The 13,349-nt window shown below is 46.8% G+C and overlaps 1 protein-coding gene across 6 annotated transcripts in view; it reads left to right on the top strand.

The window, feature by feature from the left end:
* HDAC6 (histone deacetylase 6) overlaps window positions 1-13,349 on the top strand; it is a 61,385-nt gene that overhangs the window by 23,350 nt on the left and 24,686 nt on the right. For all 6 annotated transcript variants that reach the window (XM_061614070.1, XM_061614069.1, XM_061614068.1 and 3 more), the window contains 12 exons: window positions 2,770-2,838; window positions 3,036-3,162; window positions 6,986-7,051; window positions 8,387-8,446; window positions 8,961-9,050; window positions 9,179-9,285; window positions 9,379-9,446; window positions 9,878-10,058; window positions 11,117-11,245; window positions 11,391-11,559; window positions 12,251-12,384; window positions 12,868-12,936. In XM_061614070.1, coding sequence (XP_061470054.1) covers window positions 2,770-2,838; window positions 3,036-3,162; window positions 6,986-7,051; window positions 8,387-8,446; window positions 8,961-9,050; window positions 9,179-9,285; window positions 9,379-9,446; window positions 9,878-10,058; window positions 11,117-11,245; window positions 11,391-11,559; window positions 12,251-12,384; window positions 12,868-12,936 — 1,269 coding nt within the window. The remainder of the gene's footprint in view (window positions 1-2,769; window positions 2,839-3,035; window positions 3,163-6,985; window positions 7,052-8,386; window positions 8,447-8,960; window positions 9,051-9,178; window positions 9,286-9,378; window positions 9,447-9,877; window positions 10,059-11,116; window positions 11,246-11,390; window positions 11,560-12,250; window positions 12,385-12,867; window positions 12,937-13,349) is intronic.

Here is a 13,349-nt window from a genome sequence, read left to right on the forward strand (position 1 = left end):
GAGCTCCGAAAAGACCTCTCCAAACTGAGAGAATGGGCGGAAAAATGGCAAATGCAATTCAATATAAACAAGTGTAAAATTATGCATATTGGAGCAAAAAATCTGAATTTCACATATACGCTCATGGGGTCTGAACTGGCGGTGACCGTCCAGGAGAGAGACCTCGGGGTTGTAGTGGACAGCACGATGAAAATGTCGACCCAGTGTGTGGCAGCTGTGAAAAAGGCAAATTCCATGCTAGCGATAATTAGGAAAGGTATTGAAAATAAAACAGCCGATATCATAATGCCGTTGTATAAATCTATGGTGCGGCCACATTTGGAATACTGTGTACAGTTCTGGTCGCCTCATCTCAAAAAGGATATTATAGAGTTGGAAAAGGTTCAGAAGAGGGCAACCAGAATGATCAAGGGGATGGAGCGACTCCCTTACAAGGAAAGGTTGCAGCATTTGGGGCTTTTTAGTTTAGAGAAAAGGCGGGTCAGAGGAGACATGATAGAAGTGTATAAAATTATGCATGGCATTGAGAAAGTGGATAGAGAAAAGTTCTTCTCCCTCTCTCATAATATTAGAACTCGTGGACATTCAAAGAAGCTGAATGTTGGAAGATTCAGGACAGACAAAAGGAAGTACTTCTTTACTCAGCGCATAGTTAAACTATGGAATTTGCTCCCACAAGATGCAGTAATGGCCACCAGCTTGGATGGCTTTAAAAGAAGATTAGACAAATTCATGGAGGACAGGGCTATCAATGGCTACTAGCCGTGATGGCTGTGCTCTGCCACCCTAGTCAGAGGCAGCATGCTTCTGAAAACCAGTTGCCGGAAGCCTCAGGAGGGGAGAGTGTTCTTGCACTCGGGTCCTGCTTGCGGGCTTCCTCCAGGCACCTGGTTGGCCACGGTGAGAACAGGATGCTGGACTAGATGGGCCACTGGCCTGATCCAGCAGGCTCTTCTTATGTTCTTATGTACAATGCATTTCAGTGTTGATTAAGGGATTGCTAATAAAGTTTTTAATTTACTGTAGCTAATGCTATGCCTAAGACAGGGGTGGGGAACTTGTGGCCCTCTGTGTGTTGTTGGACTCCATCTATTATCACCGCCAGCCAGCATACTCAGTGATCAGAGATGATGGGAGCTGTAGTCCAGCAACATCTGGAAGGCCACTGGTTTCTCATCCCTGGCCTAAGAGAACATCAACAATGCAAACTTCAACTGAAGGCCTTCTTCTACATTGTCACCAAGTGACAATATGTTGGTTAGGGGATGACCAGCAGGGTCTCCTTTGGAGATCTTAAAGATTGGCTTGGTTTGTATTGGGAGAGGTGGTCTGCTAGGTATCCTGCTGATGGGGAATTTTATATATACATACATGTATAGCTAATGGGGAATTCAATATACATAAACAATGAGCAAAATATATTCTTTTATAAAGCTATAAAGGTTCATAACATTTTAATAGTTTAGTAGGAAGCCAGGTCTTTTTCTCTTTGGAACTGACTTCCCTGACCATGCTGGTTTGTTTGGAACTATTTGTACTCAAAACAAGTGATAACATTGTGCTAAATATCTCGGTACCTCTAAGATGTAGAAAGAATTTCAGAATAGCTAAAATGCTTAGCTCAGTAGCTGGAGTGCTTAGCTCGCTGTGAAAATGTACTTTCATGTGAAGTACTGAACATTGCCAAATTCATTAGAACACCAAATTCACTAGAACAGGATGCAGAGAAGTACAGTACCTATGCAATGCCTATGCAAAATGCCTGTGTAATACTATCATGTCTATGTCATTCTGATGTGTTAAATCCTGATTGGTAGATGCTAAAGTCTTTGTCCTGAAATGTATAAAAACCCCAGGCAAACAGTGCCAAGTTGCAGTCCTCCACTCACTAGGAGGGAGACTGACCAAGTGTACACTTGTCATCCAATAAAGGCCTACCTTTTTGCTCCAAGCCCGTGTCTTCAAAATTTTTATTCAAGGACCCCCAGCAAAAGAACCCACAGGAGAAATACAAAATTCTCCAACACTGCTGCCAAGTTGTATAGGTCTTTAAATGTCAACAAATCACTGAACTTGGCTCAGTAGCTAATGGGCAGCCAGTGCAGATCGTTCAACACTACTATAATGTGCAAAGCTGGATGTCCCACTAAGCACCTTAGCAGATGCATTTTGCATTAGCTGCAACTTCCAAACCAGGTGCTAGGGTAGCGCCACATACAGAGCATTACAGTGGTCTAATAGTGAGCTTACCAATGCATTGACCACTGTGCAAGGCTATATCTGTCAAGGAACAGTCATAGTTGGCTGAAATTGGTACTGGGTACTTGTTTCAAGCCACTAAGGTCACCTGGCCCTTCTCGTGACAATGATGAATCTATGAGCACCCTTAAGCTAAGCACCTACTCCTTCAGAGGGAGTGCAACCCCATCGAGGGCAGGTACACAACCCAAATCCTGGAATTGGGAACTGCCTATCCATAGGATCTCCATTTTGTCAGGATCCAGATGCAATATATTAGCCCCCATACAGCCCATGGTTGCATCCAGGCACTGGTTTAGGATGTGCACGGCCCCTCCTGATTCATATGTTATGGAGAAATAGAGCTAGGTGTCACCAGCAAACTGGTGATGCCTCATGCCAAACTTTGCAGGACTACAATTTCCAGGGCTCCTTGAAGGGATGCCATTAGCATCAAGAGTTGATGGTAACTTGCTTTTTCAGAAAGCTGAGCTCTGTTTAGTGACCTTTTGTGTTTCCTTTCCCTTCTAGGGTGCTTATTGTTGACTGGGATGTGCATCATGGACAAGGCACCCAGTACCTCTTTGAGGACAATCCCAGGTACAGGAGAAAAGGGTAACGGGCAGGGCTGTTTTTTGGATGAATGGGAGTTGGCAAAAGAGTGGGAAGTCTACTTCTGGGTTAAATATGGGCTGAAGAATGGAAGGCTTATAGCCAACTGCGTTAGGACTATTGAAGATTGGCTGATGGACAATATTTCTCCTCACTGCTGTGTCTGTCATGATTTCTGTTCCTAGAATCCTTTATTTCTCCATCCATCGCTATGAAGGGGGCAGCTTCTGGCCCCACCTTCCAGAATCTGACAGTCATGCTGTGGGCAGAGGCCGGGGAGAGGGCTGCAACATCAATGTGCCCTGGAACCAGGTAGGAAAGCGTAATGGGTGGTGTACCCGTTCCTATTGTATTTATTGGATTGGTATACCATCTTTCCCCCTCCCCCAAGGTGTTTACAATTTTAAAACATGAAAACAAATTAGAGCGACTGAGTCCTCTGAAGCCAACTGGGAGCTGATGGCTCAAGCTCCCTGGCCTTCCTGGTCCTTGCTTCTCCCTTCCCTCAGTCCACACAGAGATCCAAGGAAGGTGAGCAAGGGGCTGCCCCAACAGCTCTCTCAGGCCATTGATGGTTCTGTCAGGAGCCCATTTAACCTAGAGAGTGATTTAGAACTCTGAGTGAAAAAAGCCAGTGTTGGATGTGGATCTGAGTTCAAATCCCAGCCCAGCCTTTTGGGAGAGGAGGGGGGATTCATTGGACAGATCCAGATCATGAGCAAGTTCCCTCCACCCCAGCCCACCACTTGCGTAGAGACTTTTCTTGTGCCATTGCCCATTCATCAAGATCCTCTTGACTGGAGCAGAATTCAAATATAGTAATACCTCAGTTAACAAAGTCTGTGCATTCTTGGACATTACTTCTCTAACAGAAACGGTGGTCCAGAGGTAAGAATAAAATGGAAAGAATAGGGATAGGTTCCTACACCACAAAAAAGAGCAGTTCAACATATTTCAGCAAACGTTTTATGCAAAACCAACAATACACATGCCTGATGTGAAACAACCAGGTCAGATAAGCCTCGCATACTTTAAATCTTCCAAAATGTATCCAGGGATGCCTGCCTTACCTTTTTTCTTTTATCTTTCATCTTGCTATTGTCAAAGAATTGTCCCCCGGGGTCCTTTGCCCTCAGCACCCCAAGGGGGTTCTTTGCTTCCGAGAACAGTCCCAACTCCTTTGGGTCTCTGCTTCCCAGGCAAAACCTTCTCCCTTTCAGACCTAAACTCCCGATAGTTTTGCCATCACCCCTCTTCCTGGTTGCTTTCTCTGAGAGAGGGGATCTCAGAGAGCTATGTGAGTTCTAAGGGTATTAACCCACATTAATCAACAGTAATCAGTAGCATCCAGAGGTCAAAGACTAGATTTAGAATCATTGGGAGAGGCGGAAGATGGCTACGGGCAAGGGAGCTATGGTCGACGGAGCTCTTCTACTGATGGCTTTTACGGAGTAATTCTCCCCCCCACTGGAAGCTGCAACGTTTGGGAGTGCATGGGAAAGATGGGGGAGTCCCCCTCCCTTCTTTCCATACTTTCTATGCTGCCTCCCTTGTTATTTGACCTGAAATGGACACTAGCTACCGGCATGTCCCAGAGACTTTACCTACATCAGGCCGCCGCTGCCTCCACCTCTCACAGTGGAGAGCGCCGAGCCGGGCTGGATGCAGAGGCAGGCGGGAGCCGGAGACTGGCGGGTCGGGTGTTGCAGCCTGACCTTGGAAGATGCCGTTGCTGTGATAATCTTTCGGCTCCTGAGGAGTGACAGGCGCCCCTGCGGTGGCTGTCGTTTTGCCATGCGGCCTCTGTTTGTTTTGCTTGTTATCAGTTGCGTTTACACCCTGGTTCCTCTGCCTTGGCTTCCTTGAGGACTGCCCTGTTGGTTTTGATTTCGAGGGGCCTGTTGCCCCGCCCCTCTCTTTCTTGGAGTTGCTGGATGTTAAGATCGGGGGGGGGGGAGGATGTTGCTTTACATCTTGCAAATGAACTATTACCACACTGGTTCTATGCTTACACCAGGAACCTCCACCTGTAGTTACACCTCTGGACTATACAGGAGAGAAGCCCTATTATTATCGGAATTTGTTGCTTTTACGTTTTTGTTAGTTTTTATTGTTAGTCTCTTAATGTTTTGATGTTTACATGTTCTGCTTTGTACATCACTTAGAGTGGCTGACAATTCAGCCAGATAAGCAACTAATAAGTCGAATAAATAAATGAATACATAAAAATTAGTTTCAAGCCAATACACACCATCTATAAAAGAGTAGTTTATTTAAAAGAAATAGAACGGTATATACAAAAGAGAGCAGCAATTGTTTCCTTAAAGCTAATCACCCTCAGCTGGGCTACACGAGGTACATTGGCATAACAAAGGTGAGAAGTTCAATACAGACAAAGAAAATAACCAAGAGCTTTCTAAGCTAAGATCCTATACTTACAGTAGAATAGCCTGGTTCCCCAACGGATTTTCTTTTCTGTAAAACTTCAAGTGAGTCAAGTAGATGGAAATAGGGAACAAAGACTGAAGGAGCATCCTTCATTTTTATGGAGTTTATCGGTCAACAAGGAGGAGGGAGGCAAATAGCCATATTCCACTCCTGCCGTGATCCACTCCTTTGAAGCCTTTGAAGATAAGGGGGCTAGACAGCCTCACCCAGGGATCCTGATCTACAACACCCCCTCTTGCTGACTTTTGATCTCAGGAAGCCGATAAGGGATACCAGCTAAGGTTCAGTTGCATCTTCTTGCAAGGTTGCAAATTGTCTGTCTGACACTGAGCCGTGGATCTCCCCCAGTAGGGTGTCCTAGGGAACCACAGGCTCCCAGAATGCTCTCTGGTTGACCCGTTTCAGCTTGACCAAAGTTAGCTATTCATGACAGCTATAGGAATCTAAAGCTGGGAGCACAGTTCTTTTCTTTGTACACTCCAGCAGGCTGGCAAGGGGCAGCCACCACCCCCTTGGCACCTCTCTCTCTCTCTCCCTCCCCCCCCAAAGGCAAGGAGTGCCATTCCCACCATGTGTGAGAGGGCTACCACAATCCAGTAGACGAGAAGCCACATTCTGACTATGTCAGAGTGTGTACACACCCCCACACACCCCACACCCAAAAAAGACTTTGTTAAAAGGAGCTTCTTTCCTGGAGGATTTGTTGTCTGATTTGTTGTAGGGCAGACTCCAGTGTGACCAAACATTTTGCAGCTCATAGAAAATGTGGTTCTCTCACCCGAGTCTGTTGCACTTGGGAGGCTTTCAGACTGACCAGTGTCCCTTGCAGTGACTGTAAGCATCAGTCAAAAATACACATATATTAAAAAAAACCTCCTGCTTTTTATGTAGAGCTCCCAGCGCTGTAACCTCAGATCCTCCCAGATCATTTCACTGACTAGTTACGGCACTTTGATATTGCCTCAAACCTGTTCTTTGGCTTGCCAGGCCTCTAACTGTGCTGTTTCTTGTCACTGCCAGCCCTACAGCTTCTCTGTTGCTTTTAGAGACGGTAGGTGGGGTAATCTTGGCCATCATGTTTCACTACGTTACTATGCAATATCTAGTATTGTAAGGAAAAGGTGATGGATCAGACTGCAATACCAGTAGGGACTAGGAGCAACAGTTGAATTGAGCAAGTAATGATTGCCAGATCAATAGATTGGATTTTGGGGAGGGGGTGTTGACATCCCTCAATAACTTAAGCAAGTGTGACAGGGTGGCCTCTTGTTATGAAGAGAGTGCTTTGCAGGTCATGTTATGGGAGCTGGTTGGGGCAGGCTGGAGGCTGGTCTGTTTGTGTGTCTGTCTGTGGTGGTGCTGATGATTACTTGCCACACTTTTATCCCGCCTTTCCTCCAGGTGTGTATGGGATGGGGCAACTTGTCCCGTCTTAGCCTCTCAACATTCCAGGGTGTTGAACCCAGATCCTTGGATCAAATTCTGTTTGGCATCCTTAAAGTCAAGCCCACGCGGGTTGAGGAATTCCTTTCTCTTTTCTGTGTTGCGTCTCTTTGCCACTCAGCCCAGATCAGCAGCAGGTCCTTTAAGCTGAGACTTCCATTTGTGTGTATGTGTATTTTAATGAGTTCTTTGTGGATTTAGGATCTCCTGCAAGAGTTTTAATGTGCTCTGTCTGTCCTTCCAGATAGGTATGCGGGATGCTGACTACCTCTCTGCCTTTTTGCATATCCTGCTGCCTGTGGCCTTGGAGGTAAAAACCAAAAAAGTTCAACAGAAATCCTTGTTGACAGGATGAGCAACCATTTTGTTGGTGTTTATTTGTTACTGGATGTCTGATTATCCAATCTAGTGGTATAAGACAAGTGCAGTCCTGTCGACTTGTCTGTGTGAGTGTAATTTGGGGTAGAGGGGGGGAGATAGTTGCCTTCCCCTATAAAGATTTGTGGGGTGGGGGGCTTGGGCAGACAACTGGCTTCATTTCCCCCATGTCCTTCTGTAGCTGAAACATAGGACTGCTGCTGATGGATAGCAGGTCTTCAGCCTTTAAAACAACCACTGGATGATATGCCAGTTAAAGCCTATTCAAGTGAACTCATTGCCTCCTGAGGTTACAGCTACGGAGCCTGTCTGGAGCTTACACGTCTCCTACTCCCACGTTGTGTCACCCTTGCTACACATAAAACAATGATGCCCAGATCAGGATACCATGTTTATTTGAATGCCTGGTCTCCCTGCTTTCAAGTGGGGTCTGCATCTGCAAGGGAAGTCCTGTGGTAACTCTGGTGGGAGTTACGTTCAGTCTGTGTGTTTCTGCAACCCTGTTAGTTATGTCCAGTCTTACAACATGCTTAGGTTTGGAGATGGTGGTGGCATTATCAGAACTTTAACCCTTTTTTAAAAAAGATGTTTTAAAAGGTTTTTTTTAATGTTAACGTTTTGTTTTATGTATTTTAAGGTCTTTTTATGATGTTTTAAAGTTTTTAGTGTTTCTGTTTGCTGCCCTGGGCTCCTGCTGGAAGGAAGGGCGGGGTATAAATAAAATAATAAATAAAATAGATAAACAAACAAGAGTGTTAAGGGCTGCCTAGAGCCTCTGCAGAGTCCCCTTCTTGTTTCATGGTGTGCGGTTTCTGTGGAACTAGCATCCCTCTCCTGACCCACTACAGACGCTTCGGACTGCTTCTTGTGTTGCAGTTTCACCTGTGCAGATACATGCTTATGCATAATATGTGTTGCAAAATTAATACACCTTCCAGTGTAAGTATGCATCTGTCTGTATGAAGCCACCAGTTACTTCCCAGATCTTCCTCTTGGACTTCTATGGAAATACACCTCAAAATGCTTTCAAATCAGTTTGCTTGGGATCTCTTTTATTTGTTCTGTTCAGTTCCTGGTTTTGCAGTAGTTCCAGTAATGTTTTTGCTGACTCAGCCAAGGCACTCCTTTTGCTGTGAGAAGCTGTTTCAGGAGATGTTAGATATTTTAATCCTTAAGGATTGGGAGGTAGAATTGGTTGGCAAATGGGATAGCAAATGAGATCTTTTGGCTAACACTTGTGCTATTGTGCGTGTCTGTTTTTTTGTAGTTCCAGCCTCAGCTGGTCCTGGTTGCTGCTGGTTTTGACTCTGTAATTGGTGACCCCAAGGTATGAAAATGTACTCTACAGAGCACCCCTCCTCAGCAGTTTTCAGACTTCTGTCTGAAAGGAACCTGTCTATGTAGATCTGTTGCAGAGGACCTACTACCCCTAACCCCAGCTCTCTGGATTTAGGGCTGTGTCCTAAATGCAGAATCTCTTAGACCTCATCTTTGCCCTGTGAGAAAGAACTCTTTGACCTAGACTGTGCCCAGCCCTGTTGCTGCATGTTGCAGAGAAAAATCAGCAATGTTGGACAAACTGTTTTCCCACTCTCCCCCTTCTCAACATAGCTGTACTATCTGGTCTGCTGCCTTGCCTTCACTAAACCTTCAAGCCTGCTGAGATTTGGCTTCTCATCTACTGTCTTGAAAACAGTGCCCTGAGGAATTTCTTGAAGGCAGCGGTGGAGGCTGCTAGCCCACCTGATACTCCTTTTTCTGTTTTGTTCTTAAATGTCTCCTGTAGAAGAATCACAAATCAGAGTAAGATATGAGAAAGTGACGCCTATTTTGCATCTTAGGGGCAGATGTCCGCCACCCCAGCATGCTTCGCTCACCTGACACATCTGTTAATGCCACTGTCTGGAGGCAAGCTGGTTCTGTCTCTGGAGGTGAGTGGTATGCATTGGGCGATGGATCACTTTTTTGGAACGGCACTTCCCCAGTGCAGATACAGCTGCTCTCTTAGTGAAAGGAACTTGCATGTCTGTCTTCTCCCTTTCTACCTCTTCCTCCTCAGGGTGGGTACAATCTCCAGTCCCTGGCGGAGGGAACCTGTGCAGTCCTCAAGGCTCTTTTAGGAGACCCCTGTCCTCTATTGGAATCGCCCCTCACCCCATCTACCAGGTGAGAGAGAATGCTTTTTGTCCCCTTCCCCCAACCGAGCATCATGCCTGAGCTTTTGCTGAGTGCCACCCTTCACCTTTTCCCTCCCAACAGTGCCCTCTGTTCTGTGTCCCAGACGCTTGCAGTTCACAGCAAGTACTGGAAGAATCTACGGCGGACCAGTGAGTGCCTGAGCAAAGCTCTGCTTCTCCCCTTTCTCAGGCCATAATAAGGAAACCTAGTATCTCTGATCCGGCCCCTTTCCTACCAGGGGTAGCCCTATCATTAGGCAGAGTGAGGTGACTGTCTCAGGCAGCTTGATTTAGGGATGTCATGAAAGGGCGGCAGATGATTAACTGTTTAATTGATTATTTTTATTGCCCGGAAGGGGGCATAACACTTGTGGGAATTTCTGCCGACGATGGCTTTCCGTACTATGTCTCTTGACTTGCAAGGGGTGGTGGGAGCTGGAATGCCATTTGCTGCTCTGCCTCAATCAACACAATCTCTTGGACTGGCCTTGCTTCTGAGCCCAACAGGTTGCAGGTCCTTCTAGGAAGCCGAGGAACCCTAAAACGTCTAATCTTTCCTCCTCACCCCCCATATGACTCAGGTGCTGATGTGCCTCAGGAGAATGGAGGAGGGATGAGCGTAGATTTGCCGCTAGGCAACCCTCTGCCAGCAGCTGAGATCTTAGCCAAGTCGGCGGCTGAATTGATGCAACCCCGACCCCCTTCCTGCACTGGTCTGGTCTACGATGAGAAGATGACAGAGCATTATAATATGTGGGATAGGTAAGGATTCACTTTAAATGCAAGGGTGGGGAACCACAGAGCCATGGGCCAAATGTGGCCCGCGGGGGCCTTCCACCCCACTCCCCTGTGCTATAATTAGGGTTGGGAAAAACCCTTCCATTGGAGCCAATAGGGAGCTTTTTCCAAGAAGAAATGCAGCTGGTGGCGGTGGCGGTAGGGGGTGTTGGAGCTGGGGAGGGTTAACCCTCCTTGTCCGAGATGCAGCCCATTTCCACTGCAATCAGGATTGAGAGAAAGAAATAATGAACAGTTGTGTGTTGCACAAACGAATGAAAGGGACTCTGGGGGGCTGTCGGGAAGCTTCCTTGCTTCGGCTTCACCCAGTTTTGGCAGGCGCCCTCAGAGGGTTTTCTATAATGGCATGCAGTCCCTGGGCTGAAAAAGGGTTCCCACCCATGGATTGTACACCGCCCAGGGAGCCTTAGGCTAAGGGCGGTTTATAAATAAAATAAAATAAAATAAATAAATAAATTATGGTGAGTATAATGGGATGTTTACATCCTTTGCACTTCTTTATATGTGTGTGCACTATTGTTGATTTTGACTTGGCTAGTGTAGCGTAATTGCGACAAGAAACAGCTGTGAGCCAGGATGTCTCCCATTTCTCCTTGGCCATGAACTTGTTGCGTGGCCTTAAGTAAGTCACTATCCCCCCCCCTTCTATGTCTGCAATGTAAGAGAATGACAATACATGGCTATCTTACAGGGAAGTTGTTCAGGGGCCGACTTCACCAGCTGTTTGTATATGAAAAATGCTCTTCATGGAGCGAATGGGAGTTTGTCTCCCACCATGCAGCTGGTGGGCATGGGAGTGGGTGCTGGTCCAGATCAGGAACCCAAGAAGGGGTGTGTGAATAGAGGCTCAATTTGTATTCCGCCCCCGCTAACGATATGGCATAGTTTGCCCCTAAAAAGTGGACTAGTGAAGTCCTGCCACTCCTGTGAAAGGGTGGGGACACTTACTACAGCCTTGTGAATTTCACTTTCATCTGGAGTCCCAGCTCCCTGCCTCTCTTAGGGTTCCCTCTCTTCTACAGTCAGCATCCGGAGCTGCCTCAGAGAGTATCCCGGATCTTCCAGCGCCACGGGGAGCTGCGCCTGACAGAACGGTGTTGCCGGCTCCCAGCCCGGCTTGCCTCTGAAGAGGAACTGCGAATGTGCCACAGGTTCCTAGTTTGTCAGGGCCTTTGCCATGCCTGGGAGGGGGGCAAAGTGGGGGTTCCAGAAGTGGCGAGTCAGTAACTTCTGAGGCTGTGTATCTTCTCCCCGTGGGAGGAGGGGCCAAACCCACATTGCCTCTCCTCTCTCCAGTCTGGCTTATGTAGAGACGGTGAAGTCGACAGCCACCATGAAGCCCCGTGACCTGCACCGCCAGGGCGACCAGTACAATTCCATCTATATCTGTGCCAGCTCCTACGAGTGTGCTCGGCTGGCAGCTGGCTCTGCATTCAGTGCGGTAGAGGCCGTGCTCTCTGGGCAGGTGAGCGCCAGGAGCTTTGGAGGGCAGGGAGGAACAAGTCACCTTGCTGACAGTGCAGACCATCCTGGGGACATGAAAGCAGGACTGGGGATATCTCTCTTTCCAATTTTAGAAGTTGTGTGATCCACGCATTTGACTGGTCTTTTAAAAAATTATGCTTTATTTAATTCAATTTTATGAATCGCTTCCTATGAAACATCTCTAAGCAATTAACTATCATAACATCAACAGCTAAAACAATTTCACATATAAAAAACATTTCAAATCCAATGCAGATACCAGCTGAGGTTAAAAAAACCACACGCTTAAAAAGGCCTGTTGAAAAATGAAGGTGGCATGTCCTGTCCTTAGGGTGGACCTGTAGGATGTTGAGGAGGGCCCACCCCGTTTGCTGCCTGAAAGCTGCAGTGAACTCTGAGATCTGAGATGGGCTCCTGCTGGGAGGAAGGGCGGGATATAAATCAATAATAAATAAATAAAATCACTTTGGGGACCAACTCTGTAGTGATGACACTGTTGCCAAGTTGTTGGGGCCATAAAGGCCTCTCTCTGGGCAGGCCTAGCAGCCTTTTTTCTGCAGATCCCTATGTGTTTGGATATGGATTCCCAGCTCAAGTTTCAGTGCTATACCAAACCTCTCTATCCCAGTGATCCAAGTATCTTTCCCCCCCCCCTTTTTGGGGGGCATCAGGTCCAAAATGCTGTGGCCATTGTCCGGCCACCTGGGCACCATGCTGAACCAGACACTGCCTGTGGCTTCTGCTTCTTCAACTCCGTGGCTTTGGCAGCACGATACGCACAGCGCCTGGCTGGACGACCTATGAGGTACAGTGACAGTAATACCCAAGATTCCACAGAACACCAGGAGTGGCTCGCCTGGTGCGGGGGAGTCACAAGAGTAACCTCCTGGCAGCAGTGTTGCTGCTATAGACGAGGAAGGGATGGGACGAGACAGCTGTGAGGTTGGGACTGCGTAGAGCACTAGCAAGAGTGCCGGATTGGCTCCACCAGTGGATCTGCAGAACCCAATCATGCCACCACCTCCTCCTCCCAGTTCTTGCCAGCAATGAAGGTATTGTTGCAGCTGTCCCCATCAGATGGGCCACTCCTGCAGAGTACGTCTTGTTCTACAAATGTGTGCAGGTTTAGCTGTTGTGATTTGTTTCCCAGCAGGTCGTGGGAATTGTACTATTGGTGGCTTGTCAAACAGCGACTCCTAAAAGGGATGCCATGACAGTTTAAGCTTAGTTACAACTGAATTTCTGGTTTAGGTATAGTTGCCAGTCCAATTTTGGTTTTATTGCTCAGGGTGATGATACTAGACTGGGACGTTCACCATGGCAATGGGACACAGCATATGTTTGAAGATGATCCCAGGTAACATACTTGGTCTTTTTTTTCTGTTTGAAGAAACGCTAGCACTAAATCTCTTCTGGAGTTAGGGGAGCGGGTGTGGTGATTTCCCCCCTGCTCAACCAGGGACTAGCTTGAGTCTTGAGTTGGGTAGGTTTAATTACTTTCCAGAAATCCTTAATATTCTGCATCCAGATTAACCCAGGGACCCTCCTCTTATGAAACTGGAACAGGCCATGTAGATCACAGAACCATTTATCTATTTATGAAAATGCTTTGAATTCTGTCCATTTAAAAAAAATGCTCAAGGCAGCTTACAAAATAGAGACATCAAATAATGTCAGAAATACAAATGTAAAACAAACAATAAAAGGTAAAAGCAGCAGACAAGCATGCCAGTTATGTCAGCATTAATTTTGCCATTTTTTCTCAGTACA

The sequence above is a fragment of the Rhineura floridana genome, chromosome 3, assembly GCF_030035675.1.
Source record: "Rhineura floridana isolate rRhiFlo1 chromosome 3, rRhiFlo1.hap2, whole genome shotgun sequence".
NCBI lineage: Eukaryota > Metazoa > Chordata > Lepidosauria > Squamata > Rhineuridae > Rhineura > Rhineura floridana.